This window comes from Charadrius vociferus, unplaced genomic scaffold (genome assembly GCF_000708025.1).
Source record: "Charadrius vociferus isolate BGI_N301 unplaced genomic scaffold, ASM70802v2 scaffold758, whole genome shotgun sequence".
NCBI lineage: Eukaryota > Metazoa > Chordata > Aves > Charadriiformes > Charadriidae > Charadrius > Charadrius vociferus.
Window position 1 is genome coordinate 2,557,368 of NW_009649934.1, and position 19,274 is coordinate 2,576,641.

The 19,274-nt window shown below is 38.6% G+C and overlaps 1 protein-coding gene across 1 annotated transcript in view; it reads left to right on the top strand.

The window, feature by feature from the left end:
- Positions 1 to 19,274, top strand: part of DOCK3 (dedicator of cytokinesis 3) — a 207,870-nt gene that overhangs the window by 106,745 nt on the left and 81,851 nt on the right. The window contains exons 12-15 of the mRNA XM_009891301.1: positions 2,295 to 2,355; positions 4,567 to 4,714; positions 12,436 to 12,524; positions 16,134 to 16,259. Of these exons, the coding sequence (XP_009889603.1) occupies positions 2,295 to 2,355; positions 4,567 to 4,714; positions 12,436 to 12,524; positions 16,134 to 16,259 (424 nt within the window). The remainder of the gene's footprint in view (positions 1 to 2,294; positions 2,356 to 4,566; positions 4,715 to 12,435; positions 12,525 to 16,133; positions 16,260 to 19,274) is intronic.

A 19,274-nucleotide genomic window follows, 5' to 3' on the forward strand; every position in this document is an offset into this window, starting at 1 on the left:
TTCACCTGAGTCTGAGTGTTTTTTCCAGTTGATTTTTGCTATTTTTTTTCAAAGGGCAACTGTCAAAATTTTTTATTTCATTTAAAAAAAAAAAAAAATTAGAAGGCCAAGCTACATTTGTGCGTAGATGAATCCACCAGTGTTGTTTTCCCCACACAACTGTATGTATTAGAAGTGACTATTACCACTGGGATGGTGATTGATTCAATTGAAAAGGAAAGAAAAAAGTGAAGAAACGTGAACACACAGCTATCATTCAAGTTGTTTGTAAAGTCATCGATAAAGCCCTAGAGCTGTTTTTAAAATGCCTTATGTTGAAAACATTTTGTACAAACAGAAATGTTTTAGAATGCTGTGAGGTGATGTCCATTGCTTCTGTGTAAGGGGAGGATTGAAGTCAACAATGGTGACTGAGCTTAAAACCTTCTTTTTGGATGTGTCTCTCTCACACGTGCACACGTTTCACTCACTGCCCCGCATCCTTAGGAAGAATACATTAATCATTTCACGTTTCCAGTTGCCCTTCTCTTGAGAAATGACTGAAGAGATGCCCTTTATGTTTGGGGAGGATTTGGAGGCTGCGTGGCAGGAGTCAGTACATAACAATAAGATGACAGCACGCAGAGTGGGGAGAGAAGGAGAGGCAACAGCTGCTGCTGTAGAGCACAAGAAGCCTTTTTGCGTCAGTCTGAAACATGAATGAATATTCTCACAGCACATGTTATCTGTTTCAAATCTTGTTTTGGAGGCTAGTAACATAAGGAAAGCTTGTGGAACAATGCTAATGTTTTTAGGAAGGGATGTTTCTTAGATCTTTCCTCTAGTTTAGAAAAAAAATGTGGGGGAGGAACGTCTTAGAAGTTGATCTCTGTTTATAATGTTATCAGAAAAAAATCCAATGTGCCAAGAAAATTGCAATTAAGACGGCTTCTAACATGCGAATGCAAAATGCCACGGTAATGAATTATTGACAAGTACTCTATGCATGTTTTCTTAACTTACTATCTTTAATAATAAAGATTTGTCAGGGTCAATAATACCTTTTTGTCTTCGTTAGCTTCAGCTTTCCTTTTACTCTTCTGTAGGTTCTTCTTTTCCCATTTTTTGGCTTTTCTTCAAGCTCATTTTTAAAAGTTTTGACTTGCTATTCTGGGACATGGAATCTCAGTTTTCATCCATGTATATAGTTGCTTGCCGTAAAAATAACTTTTGGGAGCTCTTAAGGTCCTGTGTTTTGCTAAGCAATTACCTCATCTTAAAACTGAGTTTATTTCTTAGTTTTTCCAATACCCTATCACTGTTTCAAACATACTAAATACAAGAGTGACCATCTGTGCTACTTAAACCATGGAATGTTTTTAGCTAACTGTGGCCCTTTGCAGCAACCATGCTTCCTAAGTAATCCCTTGGCGTGTTTTGGCAGTTAGAGTGGGGCAGAGAGCGTTTCCAGCCAGCAGCGTGCCTGCAGCCTTCTCTGCTTTTGGACTTTCAAGAAGGTTAGCTATGAAATAGCTGCCCTTGGCTCTCACCAGCTCACACAGATAAAGCCTGTAGGTTCTATGCACGGTTGAGACACTGCCTTGCTGCTTTCATAATGTAATGAACATGTCGTATGAAACAGGCTTAAAGCTGCATGTTCAAAAGCATTAAAATAAACCATGTTTCTGACTCTCCCACCCTTTTTCCTCTTCAGACTTTTGCTTGTTCTGAGGGATTGCACCTATCCACCCATAAAATAAAACACACCTGAAGTTTTATCTAAATTCTGACAGTCATGCTGCAGATTTTTTCTAAAGCTGTCATGTGAGCCTGAGACTCTATGATGAGAAGTCAGAAGCCAAAAAAGGAAAGCAGAAGCAAAGGAATGGGGTTAAGGATGGGTCTGGGACCTGTTGTCAGGGGATGGGGTGAAGGAAGCCACAATGGGTTGCAGCTGAGGTAACTCAGACAGTCTAATAATGTATTTGAATTAAGGATTAAATGAATGTTTTAAATGTTTGCTAGAATTTTAATACAACATCACTAGTCAGTGGAGTCAGAATCTTTCTTTTCTTTTCCTTCTAAAGAACATTCCAAGCAACCATAATCCTTCTATGCTTTATTTTTCTGTCTGTAAATAAGAAATAATAATACTTTCTGTTATTTAAAGATGCATGAGCTAAGTGAATGGAGAGTAATACTGTGTAGTCCTTATCGTTGTTTGTGAGATTTTTGCAGGCACGTCTTTTGGAACTGGAATGTGTTCCTTTTTTAATGTCTCTTTTTTTTTTTTTTTTTTTTCCCCAATCTGTCAGGATCTCAGCAGCAAGGACATGAAGAGAGATTTGTACATAGTTGCCCATGTAATTCGAATAGGTACAGTATGATTTATTACTTGAAATATATACAATTAACTGTTTTTACAGTATTTAAAACCTATGTTTTACTTAACTGATTTAGCCAGTTAGAAAACTCAGTTATGGACCATGCCTATCTGCTGAGATGAATATTCAGACCATATGTAGCTAAGTGTTAGAAGGTTACTAGTGACTGTTTAACAGTGATTTTTTTTTAATTTTTTTTTCTCAGTCTGAAACAAAATATTTGATTAAACACCACATTTTGGGGAGGAAGGAGGGACTAGAAAGGCTTTTTGTTTAGTGTTCCAAAACTTCAAATGAGGTCTTTTTACTGATGATATGTAGATAGTTTACATGGCGGGACACCAGCATACCCAGCCATTCGCATGTAGTAAATCAGAGGCTGTTAGACAAATACATAGAAAGATCTGTTTTCCACCACAGGATTCCGCAGTGCTTCCAAGAACCCACACTCGAGTGTAAGGAGATGCCTATAAAACATAGGAGCAGGGAAGCTGTCACCCCTGTCAGGTGTTCTTTCTACCTCCTGTTGCCAAACAGGAGCATTAGCAGCAGGACCTGCCTGCTGGGAGCCTAGCGAGCTCGCAGCCCAACGTTTAGCAGTGAGCACTTGCTTCTCCTCAGGTTCTCTTGGCTGCTCGCGTAGAGCTATGCAAAGGAGAGATGTGGATGCGTAGTACCTAGACCAGACCCGACTCGAGGAGGAGAGCCCTTCCTTGCTAACATTTGACTAGTCACCCGTTACAGAGTGGGTTTCTCTGACTATTCATAGCCCAGGCTGGGCTTCGCTTGCTCTTTTTGAGATTTGTGGTAGCAAGAATGGAATGTGTTTATGATTGAAGTTGAATTTAGAATGTGTCTTATATAGGATAGCGCAGTGCTCAAAGTAGTTTACGGAAAGCTAGATGGATTTTTAAGCCCAGCAGTGTGTTTAAGTGAAGTGACTACTGGTTTGTGAATTAAATTGCTAGAATCTCTTTTAGGTGGAAGGTGTTGGATAGAAAAAAAGCTCTAGTTAAAAAGGATCTAATTAGTTAGTAACAGGGAGTTATATGGTTGTAAATTATGAATGTGTGCACTTTCACTGAGAAATTGGCAAGTAAATATTTTACCTATGTTATGTATAACTTATTTCCAATATTTAGACCTCAGATGTTAACAACATACAGTAGGAATAACAGACAGTCTATTCGGTTGTATTATTCTAAACAACTGAGTAGTGCACTGTCGTTCATGTTTTTCATGTTTTCAGTTAACTGGAAAAAGGCTTGGTAGTGTTTGCAATCGGAGGGTAGTTAGCTCTATTTCCAGCATCCGTTACCAGCCACAGATGCCTTTGCTGAAGTACATAGCTCTGTTGTGTTGTCCTGTGAATGACAATATGCCTTCTAAGCCAGAAATGTGTGAGAAGGGTCAGTTTTTCATTGTCTTACTTCACTGTGTCACAAAGCATCTAAAACTTACAATTACTCTGTATCACCTGAGATGATAAGCGAAGCTTGTGGAGAGATATGCTGGAGTTCAAGCTCAGATTTTTAACCTTGATGCAAGAAGTGCTGGACAAATTATGTGTAATGTTGCAAGTTGGCTTAGATTATCATAGTGATTTTTCTGGTCTTGGCATTTTTTACTCTGTTAAAAAACTGCTTTAGCAATAGGAGGTTAATCACCGAGCAGCTTCATTTCTTAGAATTCTCCTTCATGTGCTCCAAGACAAACATGATAAATGATACAATATATATAATATTTTTCCTTAAAACAATTGTATGGAGTGGAAATTTGTGTAAATACCGGACTATAATGGGAGGACCGCAGTGAATATCCATGTGGATATGGAGAGGTGAGTGTAAGCCGTATTCTTGGCTCATTCAAGAGATGATTTGTAGTCAAGCCAGCTGGATGCAAATATGTGTTGTGGAGCTGCAAATCAAAGGTGGCCAGACATGACACTGTTCACTTTGCCCTTGAGTGTTCTGTTAGCGAAATGAGGTGATGTGCCTTAATCAGAGTAGCCCAGTGGGTCAGGTAGGTTCAAATGGAGCTCTGGATTAGAAAACATAAGGAAAAAGAGTCGGAATTATAGAGAAGACTGCAAGCTATAGCCGAAACTTAGTGTAGGTATGCATATTCAAAGAAATAATAGAACAGAACGGACAGAAATGACTCCATGTGAATCTCTAATATTTTAAATTTCTTTTAATTTTAGGTCGCATGTTGCTAAATGATTCAAAAAAAGGCCCCCCTCACTTACACTATCGCCGCCCCTATGGCTGTGCAGTATTGAGCATCATGGATGTACTTCAGTCAATCTCTGAAATAAAAGAAGAGAAGGATTTTGTTCTCAAAGTTTACACGTGAGTAACTCCTAGAAGGAAAAGAATACGTTGGGTGATGAGACACTGAAGAAGTATTAGCAGTATTAGTATAAACTGCATTTGTTGCTTTATCCTCCTCACAAGGTAAACTGGTGCTGTTGGCACTGGTTTTTGCTCCTTTATTATTCCAGAAGCTTGTAGAAACTAATGGATATTATCACAGATGTTTCAGGTATGTGAAACACTTCTATTGAATACTGCCCAAATCTGTGTCATGCAAAACTGCGCTTTTATTAATATGATTTATTTTAAATCTGCTAAGCTCAAACCCAGAGAAATATGCTTTATTTCACCTGATGAAGGGAATAGTTACTCGTGCTCCAGCTTCTATTCCTTGTAAGTCGTGGTGATGAACAAAGGAAGTAGAAAACAACTGAAGTCAACAGTGTGACTAAAAAACTCAAAACAAGTCAACATTTTTTGAGCAAAAATCTATCTTCACTTATTTGTGATTTTGAACTTTGAACTAACAACTTCTTATTATGAAATGTGGTCTCGCGGTCATAATAAAGAGGCCATAGACAAACTGTCTGGAGACTGCAGGGAATATTTAAATCTCCTGTCAGTGAGGATAAATACTGGCAAGATCTGCTTTGCAGATGGGCTGAGATACAGCTGTCATTACTTTGCGGTCTGTGGCCGCTATTCTGAGTAATAAGATAATCTTGGGGGGTTATAGAACTTTGTTACTCTTTGGGAAGTGCATTCAGCAGCAGAAAATCTGATGTCCAGGGGGAACTATAAATGAAAAAATGCCTTTCACTCTTCACTGAAATATTCTTGGGTATCTCTGCATACATTAGAAATCTGTAAGTCCCAAGAAAAATCTCTTGAGTCAGCTCTTCCATTCTTCTTTTGCCAACAGTTATGAAAACTGTAGCAAAAATGTCAAGTTATAGGGAAGAAAATGGTCATCTTTCTTCTCTTTGTCAATAGACGGTGGACAATCTTGGTGTTTTGTCACCATTCAGTTTCAGCTTATCTCAAACCAGTGGTTTTTGGTTATATAGTTTATGTTAATACTGGCTTTGTAGATGTGTTAATATATTGTAACTGCAACATTTTGAATGTTTACAGTAATGGAATATTCTGAATATCACATCTCTGTTTTGATGCCCTTTTAATGCATCTTTAGCTTCTTACTCACTGAAAAATAGGAGAGAAAAAGACCTGTAAAATAGCGGACTTCTTGACTTGTCAGCGACAAATAAAGCCATGCATCCAGTTAGAGCAACACAAAGTATTATGACCAAAAAAGTCCCAGGATGGAGAGCTTCCCTTTTCTTCCTCTTAATCTGAAGTGTTTTGTAAATGTGGATTCCCTTCACACCACCCAAAGTACCAGCTGTATCTGCCTAAATGTTTAAGTAGGTTTATACCAGCTGCTGTTCTTCACCTCTGCTTCCCCGCACACTTTGTTAACATCCACAGCCATTACTGCCTTCCAGGGAGGAGGTAGAGCCTGTAACAGAATTCAACTCTGTAATCGGGCGCTTGTAATTTTTTTATCACTGCTATCATTCGCTCGAGTTGTTGCAAGTCCTGTACATCATTATTTTATGCTACTGCTGCTTGGAGTGATCTCTGTAAACCTCCAACAAAAATCTTCAGAAGGGAAGATGGATATATCTAAAGGGTGCCAGCTTATCCTTTTCGTAGCTTTAATAGCTGTTGGTCTTCCACAACAGAACATTTTCACAGGATTATCTGCTTGCATCTTCTCTTTGCACATTCTTTTAGCTAGGCTACCTTTTCTTGCTTTGTAGACTAAAATTGAAATGACAGGTTTTTGTCCTTTGTAAGTTTAAAATTGTACATGAATGCTTAAACAACGATGAACTGATTTTCTTACCTGCTGCTCTCGTTTTGATTATTGTTAAAATGCCTCAGGCCAACCCAAAAACATCATAAAGATGAAATAAGGAGGGAGGTGTATTTGTATTTTTAAAGGAGCAGTAAAAAGCATTCTTTTTGTTTGCTATCTGGCTAAAGCTAAAGCTTACAGCTGCCACGAATGAGGCAGTCAGCAGCCAGAAAAGCCTTTTCACGGTGAGAAGGTGGGAAAAAAAAAAGGCACACTGAAAACCTAACAAAGGCTGAAACAAATACATGGTGTTTCAATGGAGACTTTTGCTGGATCCACAAGAGAGGACGCTTATGGAAAAAAAAAAATCAATTTACTTCACCAGTCTTTCTTAGCTTGCCTTATTATTGTTAAAGATTTATGTCTGAAAAATACTTCTTTCTCACGATCCAGATTTTACTGTTTGTTAATCCTGCAGTCACGTTATAATCTTACTAAGAGGATATAGTACCACAGCTCTACTTATAAGCTCATTATGTAAAAGCATGAAGTTTTACTTTTATAATTCTTTTTAATAATATACATGTGAAATATTTTAAAAGTAAGATGGAAACTAAATTCTTTATCCATTTTTTTGAGATTGCTTTATTTCATATTTTTATATGAATTTGTATCTTTAATGGAGTGTTTTGCTCATTGACCATTAGTCTCTGTCAGTCTTCCCATCCCCCTAAAAACTTCGTGTTGTATTCATATTACTTTTTCAGTTTTATGGTTTTGTCCTATTTTCTCTCAATCCTTTATTTTTCTCCTTCTCCAGCACTAGCTCTTAAAATGCCTTCCTCTTGACGTGGTGTGTTGCCTGAATGCCTTTTCCTTTTGATACTGCGTCGTTGCTATTTGCCCAGCTGGACAAGAGCGTACATTGCATTTCTGTCCCCATCTGTTCCACATCAGGGTCTAATGTAGTATGTCAAACATTCCAAATGGTAAATTTACTGTAGAACCGGCCAACCTGAAAAGGTGATGGATGGCTCAGGAGAAAATTCTTATTTAAACTAGAGATACATTTTGTAATACATTTGGTATTTAGAAAGTAAAATATTAACACAATAAAACACATTACAGGCAAGCGTTTTCAGGCCAGCATTTCAAACTTGGGAGAATATTCTTGTGTTCAGGAAATGTAAAGGGCAGCTTACATTGGTAGTTGGTACAAAACTAGCTTTAAGCTATCTTTACAGTCCATTGATTTTGGAATAACTTTGTTCCAGGTTAATTTGCAGGCGTAAGTCATTGGAGGCTGAAATCTATTTTAACTTGCACTCCAGAGGCTGGTGCAGCAACTAAAAAGTTATCAGGGGTTAGAAATTTTCTGTAGTCTCAGCTGTGAGGACGGAAGATGGTATATAATTTGTTATCTCTCTACTTCAAGGAGAATATTATTTGCAGTAGGATGAATGACTTTTAATGTCTTGGCAAGAGAAGAGAAGTAAAGAACGTGAAGTTTATTATTTTTTCCTGACGAGTAAGCTGAATATTGGTTAAAGTTCTGAATTAACACAAAACGCCACAATAATTGAAAGGGGTTTTGTACTGTCCATTAATGTCTTAGTTCTGTTGTGTTTTGGTTTTGAGAGATTGTTTTGGGAAGTGCAAATGTAGTCAATTTGCCAAAACTAGTTAAGTTCTGGAAGGGCACTCCAGTGCTCACCTGTCTTGAGTCACTGCGTGCACATCTGATGTCTCCTCCCAGAAAGGATATAGTAGTAACAGAAGGTATGGAGTAGAGCAACTAAAATGTTTAATGGCATAGAGTTGTTTCTTTATGAGATTGAGACGGTGGGGAGCTTCAGTCTGTAGAGGAGAAGAGTGGTGGTGGGAAGGGATACATCAGGACTTACAAAATCATGGTGGAGGGTAAACTTTTGTTCGCTGTTTATAACAGTAGAAGAATTAGGAATGCTCAATGAAATTGGTAGACAACACTAAAAAAGATGGAAGAAAGCACTTTTTTAAAAAGCGTGGAATGCTCTTCTGGGTTTTATTGCCACTGGATGTTGGGAAGACAGGCAGTATTAGGAGGTCCAAAGGGGATTAGACAAGTTTATGAACAACAGGTCTGTAAACAGAGGACTAGGAACAGGCAGGGAAGTACATTCTAACATCCCTCATGCAACAACCTCAGGGTGAGGGCAGGGTGCGTGAGCCTGACTGCTCATGTATCCTGCCCAAGTAGTATCTACTATTGCCAGCGTGGGAAGCTTTTTTTTTTTTTTTTTTTTTTTTTAATGTTGGTATGTTCTTAATAATCAGCTGAGATGTCTGATGGCAAAACCCACTGCAGTGAAAGGAGGAACGTTGAGATAGCTGGAGCTAAGATTTCAGGTGGGATAATCCCAATCTAACTGCAACAGATAACCTAGGAATACAGCCTGATCAGCATTTTAATTAAATGAGTACTTTTGGATAGCACGCTGGGAGGAAGTAACTCTTAATGTTTTTTCTCCATTTTTCCTTTTTTACTGTCTGTACTTTGTGTGTAATTTATTCCAAGTTGTCTATGTTCCTTTTGCTTTTACAATAATCAACATTTGCAGGGGGTGTCAGTAAGTGTGCCGTAGCAGGCTTTGTGGGTTATCTCATTATTCTTGGCAGTATATGGGTTTGTAATACTGAAGCTGTAGAAAATTACCAGCTACTACTTGTTCTACATAGCGTTAATTCCTTTTCCCATGCTATTCTTCAGTTATGTAATGCAGCAGACAAAAAAAAAATCCCTACTGTCTTCACAGTAGCTGATACGTAGCTTACCCTGATTTTGCCAACACTATGGGTTCTTTTGGGGGAAGCAAAAAAAAAAGATAAAAAAATGTTAACATGCTTGGGAGAAGTTTTCCAAAGTGACTTATTTCTCAAGACTTCTGTCTTGCTAGGAGCTGAAAGCTTACAGTCTTCATTTCTTTTTTTTTCTTTATTTTTGTTCTTTTTTGTTTGTTTGGGGTTCTTTTAACTTTTAAGAGTCAATAGGATGGAAGTTTATTTAATTCAATTGCACTTCAGGAGAAACAAGATTCACTATTGCTGCTGGGTTAAAAATTGCTGACTTCACAGGGAATCTTTAAATCTTGCAGTTGTCATTTAAAGCACAATTAAATTTAAAAAGCAATTAGACTTGATCAACATACTTTTTTTTCTTTTCCTTTTTGTATATTTAATCAATAGCACTTTTTGTGGTAAAGGTTCCATTTTTAGTTTTCAGTCAGATTATTATACTGGTAAAATTGTTGTTTCAGCTGTTTTTACAGTAGCGTAAAATACTTCGTAACATTTATAGTGTGTCCCCTCATTATGTGGTAACATCTACTGATGGCACTTCCCTGGTATGATTCCGTTTGAGCTTATTGAGTTCAGCGGGTTGGTTATACAGCTTTACATACACTTGTGCAAATGAAGTCGTGTGACTTTGATGTTAAGATAAATAGGAATCCTAATTCAGGTTGAGAAGGACCTCTCTAGTCCAACCCCCTTCTCTGAGATCAGACCAGGCTGCGCTGGGCTTTATCCAGCGGTGTCTCAATAACCTCCAAGGATGGTGACTGCACAGCCTCTTTGGGCGCCCTCTTCCAATCACGCATCGCTTTCTCTAACATCCAGTCTGAACCTTTCTTGTTTGTGTTTGCCTGTTGCGTTACATTATCTCACTATGCACCACTGAAGAATCTGGCTGGCTCTTTTGTCTTAATAACTGCTTGTAGGCCTTGCTGTTACTGTTCCCCGCCTTGCCTTGTCTTCTCCAGGCTGAAAAAGCCCAGGTTCCTCAGCCTGTCCTACAGCGCGTGCTCCGGCCCCCTGCCCATCCACAGGACTCTCCCCAATTGTCTGTTGTGTATTAGAGAGCCCCAGACCGAGCACAGTATTCTATATGCAGACTAACAACCGCCAAGTAATGTCTTCTCCCAATTGAGAGTAGAAACGTGTAAACAAATACAGTTGAATATCGATATGTTGTGTAAACAGTAATTTACAAACTATAGCTGTGAATATATCTTACCATTAGAGAAAGTTTTCTCTGGCTTTGGATCCTAAACAGAAGCGTGGCACTTCTTACTCCGGTCCCTGAGGTCCAGAAAGAAGCAAGAATCAAGGTGTGCTCTTGTTCTGCTTGCTGGTTTGCTGCTTATGGATGATTTTTTTGTGGGTTGTCATTAAAAGGAATCTGTATTTCTCTGTGACTGGAAAAGACACTGAAACATCTGTTTCTGGTGCTCTCAGCTATGTCTATCACAATGTAATTTCCAAATGTTGCAGTGTCCCTAATTTCTCTCTCCAGAATCTTGCCATCAGAGTAATGAGAATATCTGTAGAGCTATAGATACAGTGATTTACAGAGGATTGTTTTTTTAAATGTTGCTCCACTTTAAAAGATTTATACATATAGCATGAAATGGAGCAGTAAGAGAGATTGGTTTTGACTTTCCACTATGCAGTTAAACAGTCTGATTTTCTTGCGATGGAATAGCATCGTGCTGCGGCAGAGCGCAGCTCTGTGCCCCCAGGTCCCGCCAGGCACAAGGCTGAGCGTGTATCCCACCTGGGTACACACAGACAATACGTACACTCACAGCCGGCCACACAGATCGACACGGGCAGAAAGTACACACTCATGCAAACACGTACAGTGCCAAAGGCCTCATCCTATTCTCCTCTCTAGTTTATCAAAGTAAAAACTTAGTGGAAAACATACATACATACATATACATGCCACAGATCCCTCCAGTCCCTGGTGCTATTTGCTCACTTCAGGCACAGGGCATGACCAGACATGCATACCGACAGCAACCTATTTACACATGACTGGGCCATTTTATACCCTTAAACCTCTCTTTCCTTACAATTCATACTAGGTCTTGAACAATTGCCAAATGCTCTTCCCCAGTATCCCGTTATCACCCAAGGCAGTAACCCGCTGCAGTCTTTAAGGCGATCCAGAGAGCCTCTCTGGCTGACTCATCTGGATAGGTTTTGCACCTGGACCACGTGTGGAGCATCCTCTTGCGGCACCCCAGGAGGAGCAGGGTCAGGGTGCTGTGTTTTCTCTGATGAGGTTATCGGGCTTTCCCCCCCTGCCATTGTTCCTCTTCTGCTTTGTGTTCAAGATGATGAGCCTTTAACTGCATAACCTCATGGGAAAGAGATGTTGTTTCTAGAATTTTACTGAGGATTTACAGATGGTAACGTGACTGAAAATGAACTATAACGGTATCTACAAATGCTTATAAAAATTACTTATAGATGAATACACAATTGTGAAATGCTCCTTCAGAAGGTGATATACATGCAGAAGCATCGCTTGTGTTGTTACATATTCTTGTTCTACAATTTGGGGGGGTTGCATCACATTTCAAGGCATTCTGTAAAATACATGGGTAAGCAAAAGTCTTGTTATAAATATCTGAGATACTAAAAACCTCAGGGTTTTATTTAGTGTTTCAAATTTTGTTTTTTATTTCTTGGTTCTAACTTTTTTTTTAATTAAGCACAAGAAGTTAATATATGGCAACAGTTAATTTCAGCTTAAAATTAATTTTCTGTGTGCACAGAATTCAGCTGAAGGTGTCCCGAGCTTTCTTCATTCTGTCGTATTATAAAGAGTGAAACAATGGCTTTGATGATAGAAAAGTCACCACGTGCTCCAAAGTGTCCATAAAAGGGGGATAACTATTAGGGAATGTTTTGTTTCCTTCCACTTTTAAAAACGAGAGTTCTGTGTAGGTCTTTGAGGAATGAGAGAAATCCCAACCTTTCACGTTGTCTCTATAGCAAAGCTGACTTTCCTGTCCTAAGGTGATTCAGCAGAAAGCTTTTAACTTCAATTAGTGTTCTTTTATTTTAGGTGTAACAACGAAAATGAATGGTGCCAGATCCATGAAAACATTATTCGCAAGTCCAGCACCAAATACACAGCACCCAGCTCAAACTATGGTAAATATTTACTTGGACTTTTTTGTTGTTATAACAGCTGAAGATTTCCTTTAGGAAACTGCCAATTATTTATAGCAGAGAAATTCAGTGAGATGTAAGATTATACATAGCTGAATTTCTCTACTTGTGATGATTTAAAATTTTAGCTAAAATTCATTCACGTTTGGTTTACAAGTGAAAATCTGTATTGCATCTGCCAATGTAACCAGGAATTAAAAAAACCCGGCCACCTGATATATTACCTTCACAGATACAGCTGACAATAATATTAATTCAGCATGCTGAATTTCCGTCATCACTGTATCGGTAGCAGTATTTTATCTCAAGAGAGGTGAGCAGTGGCGAGAGCTAGTGGCCTGCTATAGCATTAGCTTACTCTGCGGTTGTTCCTGTGTTGGCTGTTACAGTTAGTGCCTCTGCCTGTGCTGGGACACTGCTATAGCCTGGGGGGAGATACAACAGAAGCAGCAATCGGCATTGGCAAAACTCCTTTAAAAGTTTTGGGGTTTTTTTGTGACCCTGGCTTAAGTGACTGTGACCAGACTTGGCTGCACAGGAAGTGAAGAATTTAAGTTTTATTCATCAGAATTTTCCCTGAGTAAAACCGTCTTCCCTTTCATCCTGTATTCCCTTCAAAGTTCCAGATATAACATATATCTAAGGCTTGCTCTCCTGAGGATGCTGTGCATCCTTGTCAACAAAAGCAAAGCCAGAGGTTACATTTGTCCAACGTATTTGTCTGACTGTTCAGAAAATTCTGACTGCCCAGAAAATTAATTGTCAAGGAGGCTCTCTGAGATAGTTTCAGTACTAAATGCTTCATTACATAGCTGAGGAGAGTAACTGTCTTGGCAGAGTTTTTGCCACCTTTTAAATCCATTTTTATTTTCCTAGTTAATGACAGGTAAATATGGAAAGCAAATCTTTTTTGTGTTATCGTGTTACCTCATTTAATGATTTCTGTAGTTTGCTAATTGAGAGATATCATTGCTATTCCACTGCAAATGAACCAGCCGATAAGATACAGTTCTGCTTAGTTGCAGCTAGTTTTGCATTCATTACCCAGTCTATGATTCATTGGCATACTGATGTCCAAATACTGGTATTGTCTTAATTGCACTCGTTTGCATATTGAGATATTGTAGTGGAATATGCAGTTCACACTCCTGTAAAGGATATTAAACACAACAATAAGCAACTAAAACGGTTTCCAGGTTTGGAATTTTATTGTATGCAAAGCTGGTCTCCTTCCCTGTTCTCTTCCTGTTACGGTCAAGGTCATCCACCACTTACCATTAAAACATTTTCCTGAATTGTCTATAGCTTTGAAAACTTGGACTGTTTGCATTTATTTCCAATGCCAGGTGTCTGCCTAAAACTTTTTTTTCCCCCCAAACACGAGCTTTTTTGAAGAGCAGAAAGAAAGGGAAATAGATAGCTTTTTACCCTTGCCTTCGGCTTTTTAAAATAATTACTTCAAACATTTCATTAAGATCCTAGTGCTTCTCAGGAATAGGAGGTTGAAACCTGGCAGAGGTGTTGCCCTGGTGGGAGGGACAATATTGCAGACTGACATGATTTCAGTGTAAGTAATACAATTTTGGCCTCTCAGAATCCGCTTTTACAGTGTGAAAATGCTGAAATCACAAGTGTGATTCTTCCCTGAAGAAAAGCTCTCTGTTGTTTCTCTCCTCACCTTCCCAGGTCTTGTGTAAATTAATCCTTCAGATCTGCTGCAAGGAACAGAAAAAAACCTGGAAGGATAGGGTGGGTAGAAAAGAGGAGTGGAGAGTAGATTTACAAAACCTCTTGGGGAGAGCAAGACCCTGGGCAGAAGTTTTTTGGGGTGGAATATGTGGGAGTGTGTCACATAAGCAATATGTGTAACGCCATGCTGGAAAATTACATATTCTGTTACCTCTAGTGACTGATTTTTATACGCAATAGATTAGTTCTGGTGCTATTTGTTAAGTATAAACAGGATGTTGGGAGGTCTGAACTTCCAAATTTGATCCAGTCCTTTATGGTGGAATTTTTTGGATTTATTTTCATTTGTTTGGTTTTAGTAGCAAAAGAGAGATAAAATGAGCAAGTTTTTCTGTAAGTGGCAAAAATAGTCAAGACTGATTTCTAATTAACTTGTCTCCTGTGTTCTGTTAAACCTTCTGTAGCACATACACACCCAGGTGTACACTCATACCTGGTATTCAAAGGGTTTGAATTTCTTCCGTGGCTATAAAGCCTCTGTTTTCCCTGCAGTGCCTTGCAGCGCTCTTCTGCCTCTGCTTAGCTGGACAGTTGCAAGTCCATGTTTTGGCAGCATTTGAGTACATACATGCTGATTGTCCACCTGGCTGGTTGGCCTCCACTTTCCTTCGTTTTAAGTCTTTATGCTCTTTTTTTCATCCCAACACCCAGTATTCATAAAACTTAGTGTCTTCTTCATGTTGTCTAGATACGTACTTGTTTGCCAAATTTGGCTGAAGCTGAACAAGAGGCTTAAAAATTATTTCAAGGGAAGAGAGCAGAAACTGGGTGGGAGGTACATGCTATTACTGGTTTCATTCCCCTAGAAACTTGTCTAACAAAATGACGACTAAATAGTGTCTGCAAAGCCAATCTATTAAGCTTAGGAAATAGCAGAACTTAGATGGCTCATGCAAGAATATGTATACAGGGTGCTGTTTGTTTTCGTGTGTGTTGTTCCAGCGAGTGAACAGAGAGGATAGAAAGAACTATTGACTAACTGTCATTCATTGAATGGGAGAAAGATTGTGGAAAATGATGATGTGAACATAATTCACATTGATATGTGGAGCTGGTAATGTATGCTCAGCAGATGAGACTAACCTTGCATGGTTGAACTTCATCCTGGAGTTTTCTGGTATCGTAATGCTTGACTTTGTAACTTCACCAATACGTTATCCTCATTTTAGGGGTGTAGTATGCTATAATTAAAAGCAGCCAGAGAGAGCTGGACTGAGATTAACCATGTAATTATTCCTAGTCAAGCTCTTCAGTTGATAGACTGAACAAAGGGTCATGTTGAAGAGCTGGTTGCCGAAGTCAATTTGACTAGTTGGTACTCTTGAAACATGCTGAGGTATTGAAGGGAATTTCATTAAAATTAACAACCCCGTATGAAGTAGTTAAAGAAACAAGTGAAACATATACGATTTGAGATATTTTTTTTTAATGGTATTATGTGGGATTAAGAGCACCTGAGAGATGTTGTATGGCATTGTGTGATGTGGTAGTTCAGACAGAAGTGGCATTGCTCATATGTGTCGTAACCTGCTGTATGTGAGGGGTAGAAATCATGCTAAGGAATTCACTGTAACCTGTGACATCTCTGCCAAATTAAGTACTTTTAAAGAACTTTTTAAAAATTGTATTTTAATATAATGTTATGCTCTTAACTGATCCCATAAAGCAGTTTTGTTTCTTCCATTTCAGTTTTAAATTACTCAAAGGGAGAAAAGAATTCTCTATCTATATATTTGTATTAAATTAACTGTGGAGCAAAGTGTTATTTTACCTGCATACCATGTGTATACCAACATCTAATTCTTGGGTCTGAAAAAATGAACATCTTTGGTTTTTTTCCAGGACTTATAATATCTCTTCAGCTTCTTCGTGGCGACATGGAGCAGATCCGAAGGGAAAACCCTATGATATTTAACAGAGGTGTTTCTGTTACCAGGAAGCTGGGTTTTCCTGATGTTATAATGCCAGGTAAACATAACAGCTCTAATCTTAAAATGTTGGTCTTTTTTTTTTTTTTTTTTTTTTTTTTTTTTTTTTTTTTTTTTTTTCTCATACTCTCCTAGGCAAGCAGCATTGGGATGGGTCCTTCACTTGAAGAAGATTAGTTGCCTTATTTGTCAGTAAATCCCAATTCCAGACTCACAGAGACATGCTAAAACATTTTAATCAACAAACATTAAAGTAATAGAAGGTGTTAAACACACACATATAGAAGGTGATTGGAAAGATTGCTTTGATATTCCCCCCACTTCCCCTGCCACTTAGATACCCCTCCCACACGTTAAGCATAGAGATGTTTCTTTTAAAATGCACAAAGTTTCTTCTTCCCAATAATCCAAAGGCTGGAAAAAGAGTTCCCACTTTGCCGCCTTGGTTTTTGGAGCCAGCGTGATCCTTTTGTAATGGTTGACGATACATGAGGCTGCAAATCGGGTCTGACTTTCCAGCTGGCCTTACAGAGCACCCAGACCGTGCAGCAGCTCTCTTGGCTGAAGCATTGCTGTGCTTCGTTTGCTCCTTACTTCTGGAGCAGCAGCTTGAGATGCTTCATGTTTTGGCCCAAGTTGAAGTAGCCCCAGCATAGCCAAGAGTTCAGAGGCAACCAGAACCTGGCCAGTCATGCAATCAATAGATGTAAACCCTGGCATTATACTGTCTTCATTTTTACAGTGTAGTAAGAAATGGGCTTAGTAATGATGTTGCATGTATAGCATTTGAAATACTACCTCATTGCTATGCATTATAACCAAGGCTGGGGATGGTTTTGCAGGCATAGGAAATTTTATGAAAGCATAATGGGAAAAGTATCAGATTTTATTACTCGAAAGACTGCTGTGACACATCGGTATCAAAAGTAGTTGTTGTAGCCTCATTATGGAGGCTCTTCAGAACACAATCAAAATAGGGAGTGGGGGGAAGAATTTCTACAGACTAAAGTAAAAGGATTTAGAACAGTATGTGCTTTATTGACTAACAGACTTGAAAATAACAGTAATACAGCAGCAGAAGATGTGGGCTATAAAGCCAATTATAAATTTTGGTTTTAGTGACCTTATAGCAGTTCAAGTCTTAACCTGAAGCAATCAAACAGAGAAAATATTAAATATTGCATGTTGATATGCAGACACAGCTGCTGCAAGGTGATCTGCAGTAATTGAGATCACAGCTGGATGTGTCAGCTAGAATAGCTAGATCACAGCTAGAAAAGTCAACATCAAAAATAACATTTACATACCTGTATAAGTGAACTGATTCTCCTGCAAGAATCACTTTATTCTCTATTTTTATGTATATAGCTGTCCCTTGGGTGCATCAGACCCCTGAATTTTAGCTAGCTTAAGGAACAGCTTTATGGCCTCAGTGTTCCCCCTAATTGTTTTTTCATTTTCTGGCCCCTAGCCTCTTTCTGCAAGCTGGCATAGTGGGCCTGTCTTCCCTCTACTGCTGCTCTTCTGGGCAATGCTTTTGCCCAGGGGTTGAACAAGCAGGTTAGCAGTTTTGGTGTGAAAATTTCTCCTACCCTAAACTTTAAAAATTCTCTATTCATTACAGCTAATTCAAATTTCCAAACTTACTTTCTCTCCCTAATTAAGAACTCTAGCAAAAACACTGCCTCAGTGCAAAAGTCATCCACCAAGTCATAAGTATATTGTTATGATCTTTGTGATATTCAGCCTAGAGTCCTCGGACATTTAAGTAAATTAAAACCAGATTCCACAGTGTATGTTTGCAGCGCTCCCGTTGCACGGCTCGCTGTGCAGGTGCAGCGGTGAGCTTCCCACTCTGGTCAGCCCGTCACTTTTTCAAATGGTATTCTGCCAAAGACCACAGTTGCTTGCCAATCTCATTTTTGTGGGAACCACAATTCTGGTTGCAGAAAACACAGGGATTTTAAAGATACTTTATTTGGAATTGGTCTTGTATATATATCTGCTCAAATTACTGATTGATACAAACAGATGTGTGAAAGGACCACCATTCTGCTGCTAAATGCTTCCTGCCTCTAGAGATGCTGGACACCCAGAACTTCTCTTTGATTCAAAAGGGTCTACCAGAGGTCTGTATATATAGAATTTAGATGCCAAGCTTTAGGCATTTGTCTTTGGGGGAAAAAAAAAAAAAAAAAAAGCTTGTGTTTGTGGAGACAGGCAATCTGTAAATGCCTTCAAACACCAGGTAAGAAAAGAAAGGCGGCCATGGAAGTGTGAATGGACTTGCACTGTAATGATAAATTAGGACATTGCCAGAGTAGAGATGAGATGTGAAGAGGGAGGTAGCTGTGAATGCTGTTCTAAACAAAAATATTCATTATCCTGGGTATTCTCCAGCATAATGAAATCTCTGAAAAATTAAGAAATATAATGGAGCTTCACTGATGCAGAGAACAGTATTTATTCTAATTACTTCTCAGATTTTTTGCAATGAAGATATGTTTGACATTATTCAAGCAATAGCAGGTATTTGCTTGTTGTTTGCTTTTAAAACAATAGATCAGACTGTGGTTTGAGTTCACCCAGCGTCCAGGATAGAACGTTTGGGTGTAGTAATGTGTCTTTAGGTGGATAAGCCAAGCTATATGAACAGGGAATGTCCGTCAGTTTACTTTGCACTTATGTTGTTACAGCCAGAATCAAACATTCTTTCTTAGCTTTATTGTATTGTCTAAAGTTAGAAAATATTTCATTTTTGAAAAAGAAAACAAATACAACCCCAACTCTGTTATGCATGTTAGCAGTTCTCAGCCATGTCTGCTGCTTTAATTGTCCTTGTCAAACTACCTTTTCCTTGCTTTGCTTTAGAACTGTTTCTTTCTCATTAAAGATGGGCTTTCCTCTTTCAGAAAAGAGCACAGAAAGTTCATGACTTGTATTTTGCAAGTGGGTGCAGATTTTTTTTTCAAGGCAGTGTGATTTAAAAATATTTTTTATGAATAAATTAATACAGGCTAGGCCACCTAGTATTGTTAAAATATACAATGATCAT